Source organism: Aegilops tauschii, chromosome 2 (genome assembly GCF_002575655.3).
Source record: "Aegilops tauschii subsp. strangulata cultivar AL8/78 chromosome 2, Aet v6.0, whole genome shotgun sequence".
NCBI classification, from domain to species: Eukaryota; Viridiplantae; Streptophyta; class Magnoliopsida; order Poales; family Poaceae; genus Aegilops; species Aegilops tauschii.
The window spans coordinates 243,618,521-243,635,495 of NC_053036.3; the positions used below are offsets into that span (position 1 = coordinate 243,618,521).

The following is a 16,975-nucleotide window of genomic DNA, read 5'->3' on the forward strand; positions in this document are numbered from 1 at the left end:
GATGTTCTCCTCGATGTTCTTGGAGATCTACTCGATGTAATCCTTTCTTGCGGTGTGTTTGTTAGGATCCGAGGAATCGTGAGTTTATGATCAGATTATTCATGAATATTATTTGAATTTTTTTCTAAATTCTTATATGCATGATTGTTATAGTTTTGTATTTCTCTCCGATCTATCCGTTTGGTTTGGCCAACTAGATTGATTCAGAGATGCTTTGTGATGGGTTTGCTCTTGCGGCGTTTAATCCCAGTGACAAAAATGGAGATGACCCATATTTGTCTCATTGCCATTAAGGATAAAAAGATGGGTTTTATTCGCATTGAATGGGTTTACTTTGTCTACATCATGTCATCTTGCTTAAGGCGTTAATCCATTCTTTATGAACATAATACTCTAGATGCATGCTGGATAGCGGTCGATGTGTGGAGTAATAGTAGTAGATGCAGGCAGGAGTTGGTCTACTTGTCTCGGACGTGATGCCTATATACATGGTCATTGCCTTGAATATCATCATAACTATGCGCTTTTCTATCAATTGCCCAACAGTAATTTGTTTACCCACCGTAGGCTATGTTCAAGAGAGAAGTCTCTAGTGAATACTATGGCCTCTGGGTCTATCTTTATCATATAGTAAAATCCAAAAATACCTTGATGCAATTTATTTACCGTTATTATATTTTGTGTTTTTATCTATCTATCACTACGAGATTTGATCCTTGCAATTAACCGCCAAGGGATTGACAACCCCTTGTTTGCGTTGGGTCCAAGTATTTGTTATTTTGTGTGTAGGTGCTATTCACGAGGTGTTGCGTGGTTCTCCTACTAGATTGATAACCTTGGTTCTTAACTGAGGGAAATACTTATCTCTACTATACTGTAACTCCTCTTCGAGGAAATCCCAACGCGGCTCACAAGTAGTAGCCTGTTGTGTGCCCCGTCAAGCTTGCCGGATATGTCGTGGTTTTGTCACGACAGATTTTCCCGTGAAAGGATTTAGTTGTGAGGTCATCGCTGCTAGGTGATTGCTTGAACGGGGTTGATCGGAATCGAGAGACAAGGGTTTACCCAGGTTCGGCCCTTCACGGTGGAGGTAAAATCCTACTCCTTCTTGATTGATAATGATGTTGATGATCTCGATTACAAGGGTGTAACTTGGCTAACCTAGTATTCGAGAGCTTGTAACTTGATCTTTTCTGCCTCAGGGGCTCCCCTTTATATAGGTTGAGGCCCTGGGCTTACAACAGAGTTCGTTCGCATTGTAACCCGTATATTAATATGCTTCCTATTTATCTTATTCCCTAAGTAAGGAAAACTCTAGCTGGCGACTTAAACGTCTGGGCCGTTAAGCCGCCATCTTCAAGTGTTGGGCCTCAAGCGGGCCTACTTTGTGAGCTGTGTCGGTCTTGATATCTTGGGCGCCTTGGCTCGTCCAGAGCCTTGAGTGTAAGTCGCCACTTGAATGACCCGACCCATCATGGCGGGTCATATCATGGGGTTATATCCCCAACATTAGCCCCCAGATTGACTTGAATTTATTCACGTCAATCTCCAACCTGATGAACGTCTTGAGTCGCCTTCCGTACCTTGGAAATGCTTCTTTGCTGGGTTTAGGATTCCGGCTTATCATAATTCACACTTGTTGTTTCCCCTTTTTCAAATCATGACGTCATCTTCTGGATTTTCTGGAACTGTAGTATGACATCACAATGAATCTTTGAGTATATCCGTTGAGGCCAAAAATCTAGGCGTTCATTGCTCAAAAGTTACTTTGCTCGCTCTTTTTTCGCGATTGTCGCTTCTCCTTCTATTTTCCTTATAAATATGCCCATGGGGTCCTTTTTACCTTTTATTGTCTCAGCCCCGCTTCTTCTTGTTCCTCGCACCTTCGAGCTCATGACCACAGGTCTGCCGCCGCGTGACCTCGAGTGCTCCGGCGACGTGAACTGCTCCATCGACCCTGTGTGCGCCGCCGTCGACGCCATCCAGGGCCACCTCAGAGCTTTCGCCACATCCAGGTATGTAAAAACATATCTCTAGATCTATATTGACCTTGCGGTAGTTCATCGGAGTTCTTCACTGTTTATCAGTCCTTCAATGCTACTTTTGTTTAGATCTAGCTTTTAATGATTTCCTTATTGAAATAGAGCGGTGCTAGTCTCAACTCCATTTTTGCGTCTAGGAGTCTCATATCCCCTTCAGAATCTATAAATAGGACGACCATAGCTTTGAGGCCGTCACCTTAGGTTTAGCAATTCCTTTGCCTTTTAGACCATTTTGTAGATCCGTAATCGTAGATGTCTTGAGTGGAAACTTGTTTTTTCAACACTTAGTCGAAAATCAAAATTCTGTAGTATAGAATAAGGCGCCTTCTATCTTGCCGTCTCATGATTGTGTTTTGTGACTCGCCTGACTTTAAAGTCGTCTTTTCATCGCACTTAGCTCAGCATGACTCACCTATAGCAGAAGTTATTCCTCTCTTAGGCAGATTTATAATTTTGGGCGGTTCATTTGGATGTAGACCCGCCCTTTGTTCATAGCTATTTATTGGGTCTCCTTTTGTCGTATGCACCATTGGCGACTTGTTATCCTTAAACAACTCGCGGCTTAAACACGTCCGCAATTGTTTAACACTTCGGCGACTCATTGTCGAAAACTATGACTTGTTCATAACTATTTATTGGGTCGCCTTTTGTCGTATGCACCATTGGCGACTTGTTATCCTTAAACAACTCGCCGCTTAAACACGTCCGCAGTTGTTTAACACTTCGGCGACTCATTGTTGAAAACTATGACTTGCAACTGGGCAAGGTCTAAAGTCAACAAACTTGTACTTGATAACCTTGTGACTCAAGGTCTATTGCCATTTCAAAATTTCATTGACTGGCATATACCAGAAGGAGAAAACTCACCTAGCCGGGTCAAGGAGATGTCGTTGTCTTTGTGGATCATGTCTGGAGGGGTTTTACGCCACCCGGCTGAAAATTCCTTAAGGTTTTCCTTCACTTCTTCGACCTCCATCCTCAAGAAAATGGTCCCCATTCAATGACCTATTTGTGCCAGTTTCAAGTATTTTGCAAGGTCTATCTCCAGACAGAGCCAACTGTTGCTCTTTTCAGAGAGTTCTTCTATATTAATCACCAAATAGAATGTGCGGGCGGCCCTAGTGTCGAACTTGGTGGCGTATCGCTAAAGAGGCAGAGGAATTGCTCCTTTCCATAGGTGAAATTGGAAAGTAATCCAAAAGGATGGACCTCAACATGGTTCTACTACAAGAACACCGCCCGTGCCGTTGAGAACCACCTACGGGGTTACAGACCAGATCGTCTCAATGCAACCCATGTTTATTCGGATTGGGGCACTGATGAGCAATGCCAAGCCATTGCCCCTCTCCATAACAAGATAGGAGCTTTGAAAGAAAATGGTCTTACCGGAATTAGAGGTAGAACTTGACTCCCTCGGCCATCTTTTTATTGAACTTGCTAACGCCTATTATTCTCAGGATAACACCGAAACAAGCTGGGCTAGTGAAGCTGAGGTAATTTCAATTTCTTCCGGCTCAGAAAACTTGCCTTCAATGAAAATAAGGAGGGTCGTTCGAAATGTAAAGTATTCTCATCCTGATGCTTATTTGGATCCCAACTTTCTTTTGAAGAAAGCACAACGTGAAGGTGAATCAAGACGCCAAACCCGGAGCAGCTCTGGAGAGCTCGTTGCTGGCTTATCAAACATACCATCCGCCCGCAAGCGACGTACAGAGGTGCCTCATAGTCCGACTTTATCTCTTCCAAAAGCCGACCTATTTAGGCAGCTTCTTAACCCGTCTAATTCAAATTATCAGGAGTCGCCACCATCCTCTACAGATTCAATTGGTACTCAGCTGCCTCCATTTACCATCAACCAAGGGTAAGTGCCTTAAATGAGTCATGCTTCTCTTACAGCTATTACCCTGTACCTTTGAATATATTCCTTGTGATTGAAGTGTCCAAGCCAAGAACAGAAAAATCGTTGAGTCATCTGCCACCCCAACTGTCAATGAGAGCCAAGATCTTCAGCAAGGTAACCCAGAAATTCCAGTTACTAAAACAAACTTGGACGACCCGCAGCTGGCCAAGGAGCCAATTTTAACTGATAAGCCACCAATGGCTGAAGAAGACCTTATTTATGATCAAGCCCAGCCAGACGAGCCGGTTGACCATCTTCAGCCGCCAAGCCTGACTCATACTCCAAGCCCTCATCAAGAGCCTGAAAATGCTAACCAGATGATAGTTGATGCTGAAGTGGTTATTACTGGAACAGGTCACGGTGCTGCCAATACCTCAACTAGCTGGACCAAGATCCCAGCCAAGGATGAGCCGGCTTGTGAAGACAAGGGTAAAGCAAAATTGGAGCTTCCTGGCTTTGATAATATGACCAGTGAAGAGCTTCAGCATGAGTTCTTGACTCGGCTGTCTGAAAGCCGTGATATAGAAGCCAACATAGTCAATATGTTGAAGAAGAAACATGAGGTATGAACTTAACTCACCCTGGTCATACTTATATGCATGTATGCTTAGCCGCCAAGTGTTAGGCATAGTTATTCATTAGTATATTTAAGACTTGTATGTAAAATTTGAAAAACTTGGATGTGTAGCCCCCAAGGGACGGGTTATCACGCAAATGATAACCGGTTCTCCAAATATAAGCCCTTAGTGATGTAAAATAGAAGAAATATCAAGTAGTTCCCAAGGGCCGACTCACCTTCATTAGATGAGTCGGGTCTTCAAAATAGATGCTTTAAAATAGAGAGAAGTAGCCCCCAAGGGCTAGATCATCTTCATGAGATGAGTCGGGGCTGTGAATGTATCCATTGAAGAAAAAACGATACGCATTAGCCCCTAAGGGTCAAGCAGTTTGCTTGCCACTGCTTGCGACTTTGGAAAAATAGGTTAAATTGGCCTTTCTGTAGTCCCCAAGTGCCGGGTTGTGCATCCTTGACAGCTCGAGACTTAAATGTCTTGTATCTGAGTTACTTGTCTATTTTTCAGGAGACTTTGAATGTAGCTGAGTCACAATTGACCAGCTTGAGAATTTTTTTGATGTTGAGCGAACTTTGCAGATCAAAGCAGAGTCGAGCATGCAATCCACTGTTGAAGAGTTAGAGAAAGTGAAGGCGGCTTTTGATAAGGAAAGAGCCTCCTTTGAAACCCAAAAATCGGTGCTGAAGGACAATTGAAGCCAGTGACTGGAGAAATTGATGGATTAAAGCACCATATTGCACAGAAGACTCCAGCCATATTTGGTGAGTTACTGCTGAAAACAAGTCGCTGGATAATCCATATTTGTAAATAACTCGCCAAACGACCCCTATCTATGAATAACCCGGCTGACTGTTTGTTAAAATATTTGCAGGTATCAGAAGTCACAACCTCTGTTAGAATAACTTGTTGAAACTGAAGGCCATTTATCCTTTCTTGGAAAAACTATATGTTGCAAGTTTTTCTACCATCATGGCTGTGACGGGTGGAAAATACCAGCAATGATTCATAAGAGATGTATTGAAGATGCTATCAACTGTTCCAAAGAAAATCGAAGAACTGAAGAGATCAACCGCCTGAGCAGGAGCAGTGGAGTCGCTAAGCCGTGCCAAAGAGTACGTGTCAGATATGGAACTTTTAGAGATAGCTGTCGGGTTTCCTCAATACAAAGATGATGGAAATGAGTTTTCAGTGGCGGATTACGCTCATTGTATGAAGGAGACTGTCAGGGTACACAAACATGGGTGTATGTTTTCCCCTGACTTGTGCACGGACAGCAAACCTCCGGTCCGGCAACACTCAGCATCCAAGACCAGGCCAAGCATAAGAGATCAGCTCTTTGAGAAATCAAAGGGCGGATCAAGAAGAACAAGAGCAAGCTAAAGGAGCTAGGCACCCCTAAGGAAAAACCTCCCTTGTCGGGGAGGTGAGCCTGGCGAGGTCGAGGTTTCCCCGAAGACAAGTCTCAAGACTGTCCCGGCAGGCCTGCTGGGCATGATGATGGCGGATTACCCCGCCAAGTCTCCACCGATCCACCTCATAGCAACGCAAGTCACCAATCTGTGCGGTGTTGAGCACCCAAGTGACTAAGTGGTTGTTATTTGGCACGTGGCAGCCACTTCCAAAGGAAATCACCACCAAATGACACCCGTCCAGGGATGCATCATGTAGACAGGCGAGAAGGTGGCAGAACGGCCCGTCAAGACTTGCCGGGCTACACTATGATGTGACCCTAAGTGGTGCATTTAATGCGCCTTGTCCTGTCTGCAGAGTTATGTATGATTGCACTGTTTGCTATCTAATCATTACGCAATGACTGATTTGCCTTTGTGATGACCCCTTGATCTATAAAAGGAGGGTCGTGGCAACCTTAGAAAGGATACGGACCCTGGTACACTCATACGCGCGCAGCTGCTCTCCCCCCGAGGCAACCTTACTGGCCTAGAGTGCTGCATCTCCACTATGGTCCTCTCATCAATCCACCAAAGCAAGAGTAGGGTTTTACGCCTCGCGGCGGCCCGAACCTAGGTAAAAACTGCCCGTGTGATCGCTGACGCGCTGCTATGCACCCACCGCTCTTTGTGCAATGTGCTCTTCTCCCCTGCCAAACCACAAGGGGCTGATGGCCCCATAGGTGGCCACGTTTTCCCACGACTTCTTTGGCGTGCCAGGTAGGGGGAAGCGCTTGCGCGAACCCGAGAGTGTACGCAGCATGTCATCTTCATCATCGTTTTCTTCATCGATGGCTTCATCGTCCATGAACCCAAGAAAAGTGAAGGAAATATGCCCTAGAGGCAATAATAAAGTTGTTATTTATATTTCCTTATATCATGATAAATGTTTGTTATTCATGCTAGAATTGTATTAACCGGAAACTTGATACATGACAAAACAGAGTATCCCTAGTATGCCTCTACTTGACTAGCTTGTTTATGAAAGATGGTTATGTTTCCTAGCCATAGAAATGTGTTGTCATTTGATGAACGGGGTCACATCATTAGAGAATGATGTGATGGACAAGACCCATCCGTTAGCTTAGCATTATGATCGTTAAGTTTTATTGCTATTGCTTTCTTCATGACTTATACATGTTCCTCTGAGTATGAGATTATGCAACTCCCGAATACCGGAGGAACACTTAGTGTGCTATCAAACGTCACAACGTAACTGGGTGATTATAAAGATGCTCTACAGGTGTCTCCGATGGTGTTTGTTGAGTTGGCATAGATCAACATTATGATTTGTCACTCTGTGTATCAGAGAGGTATCTCTGGGCCCTCTCGGTAATGCTCATCACTATAAGCCTTGCAAGCAATGTGACTAATGAGTTAGTTGCGGGATGATGCATTACGGAACGAGTAAAGAGACTTGCCGGTAACGAGATTGAACTCGGTATGATGATACCGACGAGCAAATCTCGGGCAAGTAACATACCGATGACAAAGGGAACAACGTATGTTGTTATGCGGTTTGACCGATAAAGATCTTCGTAGAATATGTAGCAGCCAATATGAGCATATAGGTTCCGCTATTGGTTATTGACTGGAGATGTGTCTCGGTCATGTCTACATAGTTCTCAAACCCGTAGGGTCCGCACGCTTAACATTCGATGACGATTTGTATTATGAGTTATGTGATTTGATGACCGAAGTTTGTTCGGAGTCCCGGAGGGACGTGTGCAGATCGAGGGATGCTACCTCTTGAGCACTGCGTTGGTTTTCCCTTGAAGAGGAAAGGGTGATGCAGCAAAGTAGCATAAGTATTTCCCTCAGTTTTTGAGAACCAAGGTATCAATCCAGTAGGAGGCTACGCGCGAGTCCCTCGCACCTACACAAAACAAATAAATCCTCACAACCAACGCGATAAGGGGTTGTCAATCCCTACACTGTCACTTACGAGAGTGAGATCTGATAGATATGATAGGATAATATTTTTGTTATTTTTATGATAAAGATGCAAAGTAAAATAAAAGCAAAGTAAAAAAGCAACGGAAATAACTAAGTGTTGGAAGATTAATATGATGAAGATAGACCCGGGGGCCATATGTTTCACTAGTGGCTTCTCTCAAGAGCATAAGTATTTTATGGTGGGTGAACAAATTACTGTTGAGCAATTGACAGAATTGAGCATAGTTATGAGAATATCTAGGTATGATCATGTATATAGGCATCACGTCTGAGACAAGTAGACCGACTCCCGCCTGCATCTACTACTATTACTCCACACATTGACCGCTATCTAGCATGCATCTAGAGTATTAAGTTCATAAGAACAGAGTAACGCCTTAAGCAAGATGACATGATGTAGAGGGATAAATTCATGCAATATGATAAAAAAAACCCATCTTGTTATCCTCGATGGCAACAATACAATACGTTCCTTGCTGCCCCTACTGTCACTGGGAAAGGACACCACAAGATTGGACCAAAAGCTAAGCACTTCTCCCATTGCAAGAAAGATCAATCTAGTAGGCCAAACCAAACTGATAATTTGAAGAGACTTGCAAAGATAACCAATCATACATAAAAGAATTCAGAGGAGATTCAAATATTGTTCATAGATAAACTTGATCATAAACCCACAATTCATCGGTCTCAACAAACACACCGCAAAAGAAGATTACATCGAATAGATCTCCATGAGAGAGGGGGAGAACAATGTATTGAGATCCAAAAAGAGAGAAGAAGCCATCTAGCTACTAACTATGGACCCAAAGGTCTGAGGTAAACTACTCACACATCATTGGAGAGGCTATGGTGTTGATGTAGAAGCCCTCCGTGATCGATGCCCCCTCCAGCGGAGCTCCGGAACAGGCCCCAAGATGGGATCTCGTGGGTACAGAAGGTTGCGGCGGTGGAATTAGGTTTTTGGCTCCATATCTGATCGTTTGAGGGTACATAGGTATATATAGGAGGAAGAAGTACGTCGGTGGAGCAACAGGGGGCCCACGAGGGTGGAGGGCGCACCATGGGGGGGGGGGTAGGCGCCCCCCTACCTCGTGGCTTCCCTGTTGGTTGCTTGACGTAGGGTCCAAGTCTCCTGGATCATGTTCGTTCCGAAAATCACGTTCCCGAAGGTTTCATTCCGTTTGGACTCCGTTTGATATTCTTTTTCTGCGAAACTCTGAAATAGGCAAAAAATAGCAATACTGGGCTGGGCCTCCGGTTAATAGGTTAGTCCCAAAAATAATATAAAAGTGGATAATAAAGCCCAATGATGTCCAAAACAGAAGATAATATAGCATGGAGCAATCAAAAATTATAGATACGTTGGAGACGTATCAAGCATCCCCAAGCTTAATTCCTGCTCGTCCTCGAGTAGGTAAATGATAAAAACAGAATTTTTGATGCGGAGTGCTACTTGGCATAATTTCAATGTAATTCTTCTTAATTGTGGTATGAATATTCAGATCCGAAAGATTCAAGACAAAAGTTCATATTGACATAAAAATACTAATACTTCAAGCATACTAACTAAGCAATTACGTCTTCTCAAAATAACATGGCCAAAGAAAGTTATCCCTACAAAATCATATAGTCTGGCTATGCTCTATCTTCACCACACAAAGTATTTAAATCATGCACAACCCCGATGACAAGCCAAGCAATTGTTTCATACTTTGACGTTCTCAAACTTTTTCAATCTTCACGCAATACATGAGTGTGAGCCATGGACATAGCACTATATGTGGAATAGAATGGTGGTTGTGGAGAAGAAAAAAGGGGAAGATAGTCCGACATCAACTAGGCGTATCAACGGGCTATGGAGATGCCCATCAATAGATATCAATGTGAGTCAGTAGGGATTGCCATGCAACGGATGCACTAGAGCTATAAGTATATGAAAGCTCAACAAAAGAAACTAAGTGGGTGTGCATCCAACTCGATTGCTCACGAAGACCTAGGGCATTTTGAGGAAGCCCATCATTGGAATATACAAGCCAAGTTCTATAATGAAAAATTCCCACTAGTATATGAAAGTGATATCATAGGAGACTCTCTATCATGAAGATCATGGTGCTACTTTGAAGCACAAGTGTGGTAAAAGGATAGTAACATTGTCCCTTCTCTCTTTTTCTCTCATTTTTTTATTTGGGCCTTTTCTTCTTCTTTTTATGGCCTCTTTTTTTCGTCCGGAGTCTCATCCCGACTTGTGGGGGAATCATAGTCTCCATCATCTTTTCCTCACTTGGGACAATGCTCTAAAAATGATGATCATCACACTTTTATTTTCTTACAACTCGATACTTAGAACAAAATATGACTCTATATGAATGCCTCCGGCGGTGTACCGGGATATGCAATGAATCAAGAGTGACATGTATGAAAGAATTATGAACGGTGGCTTTGCCACAAATACAATGTCAACTACATGATCATGCAAAGCGATATGACAATGATGGAGCATGTCATACTAAACGGAACGGTGGTAAGTTGCATGGCAATATATCTCGAAATGGCTATGGAAATGCCATGATAGGTAGGTATGGTGGCTGTTTTGAGGAAGGTATATGGTGGGTGTATGATACCGGCGAAAAGTGCGCGGTATTAGAGAGGCTAGCAATGGTGGAAGGAGGAAAAGTGCGTATAATCCATGGACTCAACATTAGTCATAAAGAACTCATATACTTATTGCAAAAATCTACAAGTTGTCAAAGCAAAGTATTACGCGCATGCTCCTAGGGGGATAGATTGGTATGAAAAGACCATCGCTCGTCTCCGACCGCCACTCATAAGGAAGACAATCAATAAATAAATCATGCTCTGACTTCATCACATAACGGTTCACCATACGTGCATGCTACGGGAATCACAAACTTTAACACAAGTATTTCTCAAATTCACAACTACTCAACTAGCATGACTCTAATATCACCATCTTCATATCTCAAAACAATTATCAAGCATCAAACTTCTCATAGTATTCAACACACTCATAAGAATTTTTACTATTCTTGAATACCTAGCATATTAGGATTATTTAAGAAAATTACCATGCTATTTAAGACTCTCAAAATAATATAAGTGAAGCATGAGAGATCAATAGTTTCTATAAAACAAATCCACCACCGTGCTCTAAAAGATATAAGTGAAGTACTAGAGCAAAAACTATATAACTCAAAAGATATAAGTGAAGCACATAGAGTATTCTAATAATTTCCGAATCATGTGTGTATCTCTCAAAAGGTGTGTACAGTAAGGATGATTGTGGTAAAGTAAAAAGCAAAGACTCAAATCATACAAGACGCTCCAAGCAAAACACATATCATGTGGTGAATAAAAATATAGCTCCAAGCAAAGTTACCGATGGAAGTAGACGAAAGAGGGGATGCCTTCCGGGGCATCCCCAAGCTTTGGCTTTTTGGTGTCCTTAGATTATCTTGGGGGTGCCATGGGAATCCCCAAGCTTAGGCTCTTGCCACTCCTTGTTCCATAATCCATCAAATCTCTTACCCAAAACTTGAAAACTTCACAACACAAATCTCAGCAGAAAATCTCGTGAGCTCCGTTAGCGAAAGAAAACAAAAGACCGCTTCAATGTATTGTAATGAACTCACTCTTTATTTATATTGGTGTTAAACCTACTGTATTCCAACTTCTCTATGGTTTATAAACTCTTTTACTAGCCATAGATTCATCAAAATAAGCAAACAACACACGAAAAACAGAATCTGTCAAAAACAGAACAGTCTGTAGTAATCTGTAACTAACGCAAACTTCTGGAACTCCAAAAACAAAATAGGACAACCTAGACAATTTGTTTATTGATCAGCAGCAATTGGAATCAATATTTTATCACGTTCTGGTGATTTTTAACAATTTTTTTCGTGAACAGAAAGTTTCTGGAAATTTCTGCAAGATCAAATAACTACCATCCAAGAAGATCCTATAGGTTTAACTTGGCACAAACACTAATTAAAACATAAAAACACATCTGACCAGAGACTAGAACAAATATTTATTCCTAAACAGAAGCAAAAAGCAAAAAACTAAAAATAAAATTGGGTTGCCTCCCAACAAGCGCTATCGTTTAACGCCCCTAGCTAGGCATAAAAGCAAGGATAGATCTAGGTATTGTCATCTTTGGTAGGCAATCCATAAGTGGCTCTCATGATAGATTCATATGGTAATTTTATTTTCTTCCTAGGGAAGTGTTCCATGCCTTTCTTTAATGGAAATTGGAATCTAATATTCCCTTCCTTCATATCAATAATTGCACCAATCCTTCTAAGGAAAGGTCTACCAAGAATAATAGGACATGAAGGATTGCAATCTATGTCAAGAACGATAAAATCTATAGGCACATAGTTCCTATTTGCAACAATAAGAACATCATTAATTCTTCCCATAGGTTTCTTAATAGTGTAATCCGCAAGGTGCAAGTTTAAAGAGCAATCATCAAAATCACGGAAACCTAGCAAATCGCACACAGTTTTTGGAATCGTGGAAACACTAGCACCCAAATCACACAAAGCATAGCTTCATGATCTTTAATCTTAATTTTAATAGTAGGTTCCCACTCATCATAATGTTTTCTAGGGATAGAAACTTCCAACTCAAGCTTTTCTTCATAAGATTGCATCAAGGCATCAACGATATGTTTGGTAAAAGCTTTATTTTGACTATAAGCATGAGGAGAATTTAGCACGGATTGCAACAAGGAAATACAATCTATCAAAGAGAAATTATCATAATTAAATTCCTTGAAATCCAAAATAGTGGGTTTATTAATATCTAGGGTTTTGTTCTCTTCAATCCCACTTTTATCAATTTTAGCATCAAGATCTAAAAACTCCGAGTTTTTGGAACGCCTTCTAGGTAAAGGTGGATCATATTCAGTCCCATCATTATCAACATCTTTCTTCTTTTGCATATCACACAAACCAACGAAGCTATTTAGATGAGTAGTGGCATCTTCACTAGGAAGGCCGGTGAATTGATCTTTCATGACAAGATTCAACAAAGCAGCATTGATTTCACAAGATTCAGTATTGGTAAGAGGAGCAATCGGTGTGCTAAGGAAATCATTATTGTTGGTATTGGTAAAGTCACATAATTTGGTATTATCTTGAGCCATCATGACAAGCAAGAAATCCAACACACGAGCAAACAACAGATGGGCAAAAAGAGGCAAACGGAAAAGAGAGGGCGAATAAAACGGCAAGGGTGAAGTGGGGGAGAGAAAAACGAGAGGCAAATGGCAAATAATGTAATGCGGGAGATAAGGGTTTGTGATGGGTACTTGGTATGTTGACTTTTGCGTAGACCTCCCCGGCAACGGTGCCAGAAATCCTTCTTGCTACCTCTTGAGCACTGCGTTGGTTTTCCCTTGAAGAGGAAAGGGTGATGCAGCAAAGTAGCGTAAGTATATCCCTCAGTTTTTGAGAACCAAGGTATCAATCTAGTAGGAGGCTACGCGCGAGTCCCTCGCACCTACACAAAACAAATAAATCCTCGCAACCAACGCGATAAGGGGTTGTCAATCCCTACACGGTCACTTACGAGAGTGAGATCTGATAGATATGATAGGATAATATTTTTGGTATTTTTATGATAAAGATGCAAAGTAAAATAAAAGCAAAGTAAAAAGCAATGGAAATAACTAAGTGTTGGAAGATTAATATGATGAAGATAGACCCGGGGGCCATAGGTTTCACTAGTGGCTTCTCTCAAGAGCATAAGTATTTTACGATGGGTGAACAAATTATTGTTGAGCAATTGACATAATTGAGCATAGTTATGAGAATATCTAGGTATGATCATGTATATAGGCATCACGTCCGAGACAAGTAGACCGACTCCTGCCTGCATCTACTACTATTACTCCACACATCGACCGCTATCTAGCATGCATCTAGAGTATTAAGTTCATAAGAACAGAGTAATGCCTTAAGCAAGATGACATGATGTAGATGGATAAATTCATGCAATATGATAAAAAACCATCTTGTTATCCTCGATGGCAACAATACAATACGTGCCTTGCTACCCCTACTATCACTGGGAAAGGACACCACAAGATTAAACCCAAAGCTAAGCACTTCTCCCATTGCAAGAAAGATCAATCTAGTAGGCCAAACCAAACTGATAATTCGAAGAGACTTGCAAAGATAACCAATCATACATAAAAGAATTCAGAGGAGATTCAAATATTGTTCATAGATAAACTTGATCATAAACCCACAATTCATCGGTCTCAACAAACACACCGCAAAAGAAGATTACATCTAATAGATCTCCACGAGAGAGGGGGAGAATATTGTATTGAGATCCAAAAAGAGAGAAGAAGCCATCTAGCTACTAACTATGGACCCGAAGGTCTGAGGTAAACTACTCACACATCATCGGAGAGGGTATGGTGTTGATGTAGAAGCCCTCCATGATCGATGCCCCCTCCGGCGGAGCTCTGGAACAGGCCCCAAGATGGGTACAGAAGGTTGCGGCGGTGGAATTAGGTTTTTGGCTCCGTATCTGATCGTTTGGGGGTACGTAGGTATATATAGGAGGAAGAAGTACGTCGGTGGAGCAACAGGGGGCCCACGAGGGTGGAGGGCGCGCCCTGGGGGGTAGGCGCGCCCCCTACCTCGTGGCTTTCCTGTTGGTTGCTTGACGTAGTGTCCAAGTCTCCTGGATCATGTTCATTCCGAAAATCACGTTCCCGAAATTTTCATTCCGTTTGGACTCCGTTTGATATTCTTTTTCTGCGAAACTCTGAAATAGGCAAAAAAAGCAATTCTGGGCTGGGCCTCCGGTTAATAGGTTAGTCCCAAAAATAATATAAAAGTGGATAATAAAGCCCAATAATGTCCAAAACATAAGATAATATAGCATGGAGCAATCAAAAATTATAGATACGTTGGAGACGTATCAAGGGACGTCACCGAGCTGAACATGTGCAGATCGCGGAGGTGCCGTGCGTTTGGTACTTGGATCGGTTGGATTGCGAAGACGTTCGACTACATCAACCGCGTTAGTAAACGCTTCCGCTTTCGGTCTACGAGGGTACGTGGACACACTCTCCCCGCTCGTTGCTATGCTTCTCCTAGAAAGATCTTGCGTGATCATAGTAATTTTTTTGAAATACTACGTTCCCCAACAAAAAGGCGGGGCATAGCAGGATGGGAGGGGAGCGATATCGCTCCCCTGCCCATCCTGTCCAATCTCCGTTTCCTTTTCCTCCGCAGTTGTAGCGGCGATGGGAACAAGGAATGATGGTGACAAGACAACCCCGATCGGTTCAGGCAGCATGGACTATGCAGGCCCCGTTTAGGTAAGGGAACAAGGTGCCAGGGTACAAGGTTTCTCTCTCCGCCACTCTCACCCATCGACAATCGAGCTACTGTGGGTTTAGCATCATCAATGTCGATGAGCCCGTGCGATACTCGGTCCAACATTTACCCTGCCTAGGGAAATCCTAAGTAGAGCGTCGGTGCGAATCCGTCTATTGACGCCTCGGCAAGTACGCTCTGGCAAAGTCGTCCGCGTTAGCATGAATTTTATGCCAACTGCCGTCAGATTGTTTAAAAAAGTGTGGAGAGGAGGAGAGAGAAACTGGTCGTGCCTTGCATCGTGTCCGGCCGCTCAGAAGATACATATGGTTCTTGTCGGCACCTGCCGGGAGCCGAAAAGCAACACACACAGCGCCATCCTTCCCGAAGCATGCGAACGCGACAAGCGGCCACAACTAGAGAAAATGGAGGAAAGCAAGGACAAAAGCTATGTCCGCACAATCGTTGCTCCATCATACACCTAGGATTTGCAGTTGCTTATCCCTTGTATACCATGATGTTCGTATGAGGAAATCCTTCTCCTGATGGCAGCTTACTAGTTCTTTGTCTGCGCCCTCGTTCTATTCCGAGCCTGCTTGCAGAATGGGTGGCTGCGTCAAAAACTACCAAGGAAAAATCTGCCGGGACGTATCCTCGCCAAGATGAATGTTAAGGGCCCCGACCCTGTGACAATTGCGGCAATATGATACCGGCAGGCAACCAAAACACACAGAGACTAATCATACGAACACCGATGGATAAACTCAAAAGGGATAAACATGAAGTTAAGATTGAGTAAGGACATCAGTTCCACACAAATAAAAGAAGTACGGCATCTAAACACGGGACATGCATCATGTTTTGTTACAGGACAACACGATGGCAAGGAAAATTCAAGGTCGTGCCTGGCGGCCTCACGGAGCAGTGGGGACGGAAATGACCTTGTCAGCATAGGCTTTCTCCTCGGCAGCCGAAACATCTGCACCCTCTGACAGCATCCTGAAGTCGTCGGTAGGCGATGTTGCTGAGGACCATGAAGAGAGCGTTGCGGGCAAGCTACCGGGATTCACTCGTGAAACGGCCGGCCCTTCCCTCTTCGTGTGACTTTAGCTTTTAGACCAACTCGTCCAAGAAAAGCCCTAGCTTGACGCTGGGGACCTCATGCCTACTGGCAGAGAATACTGGCCCTTCCATGCGCATCGCTATAGTTTGGGCAGTGAGACACTCGGTGATGTCAATCAAGCTTTTAATCCAAAGGTTGACCTGCTCAGTGTAGTTCGCCAGCTTGTCCTCTGGATCTTTCCAAAGGAGCCTTGCGATATCCAAGTCCTTCACCAGTTGCTTCTACTGAACCCCGCTGGACTCGACCGAGCTCTCCGGAGTGCCAATCCTGGCTTTCAAATCTTCAATGGTGCCGTTGGCGGTCTCAAGGCCTTGGCTCTTGGAGGAGAGCTGCGATTGCACATCCTTCAGAAGGATCTCTACTTTCTGCGCCTCCTCCTTGAGGGTCACGACCTCCTTGGCGCTCCTCGCAAGCTCTTCAGTAAATTTGGCCACCTGTTGGTCGAGATCAGTCTTGGTAGTGGATGCAGCGGCAAGGTCATCAGCAAGCTTCTTCAGTTGGACGGCTGAGTCAGCAGTGAGGGCATCCAGGGCTGCCCTATGCCTGTCCTCCCGCTCCTTGGTACGCTGT

At 43.3% G+C, this 16,975-nt stretch overlaps 1 protein-coding gene across 1 annotated transcript; it reads left to right on the forward strand.

Moving 5' to 3' along the window:
• The first annotated feature begins 1,664 nt into the window (after positions 1-1,664).
• Positions 1,665-7,076, forward strand: LOC120973960 (uncharacterized). The gene is made up of 7 exons (XM_045232979.2): positions 1,665-2,015; positions 3,500-3,535; positions 3,653-3,757; positions 3,839-3,903; positions 4,297-4,505; positions 5,096-5,278; positions 5,389-7,076. The coding sequence occupies exons 1-6, from the start codon at positions 1,822-1,824 to the stop codon at positions 5,210-5,212; spliced, it is 726 nt and encodes a 241-aa protein (XP_045088914.1). The 5' UTR covers positions 1,665-1,821; the 3' UTR covers positions 5,213-5,278; positions 5,389-7,076.
• The last annotated feature ends 9,899 nt before the right edge of the window (positions 7,077-16,975 follow it).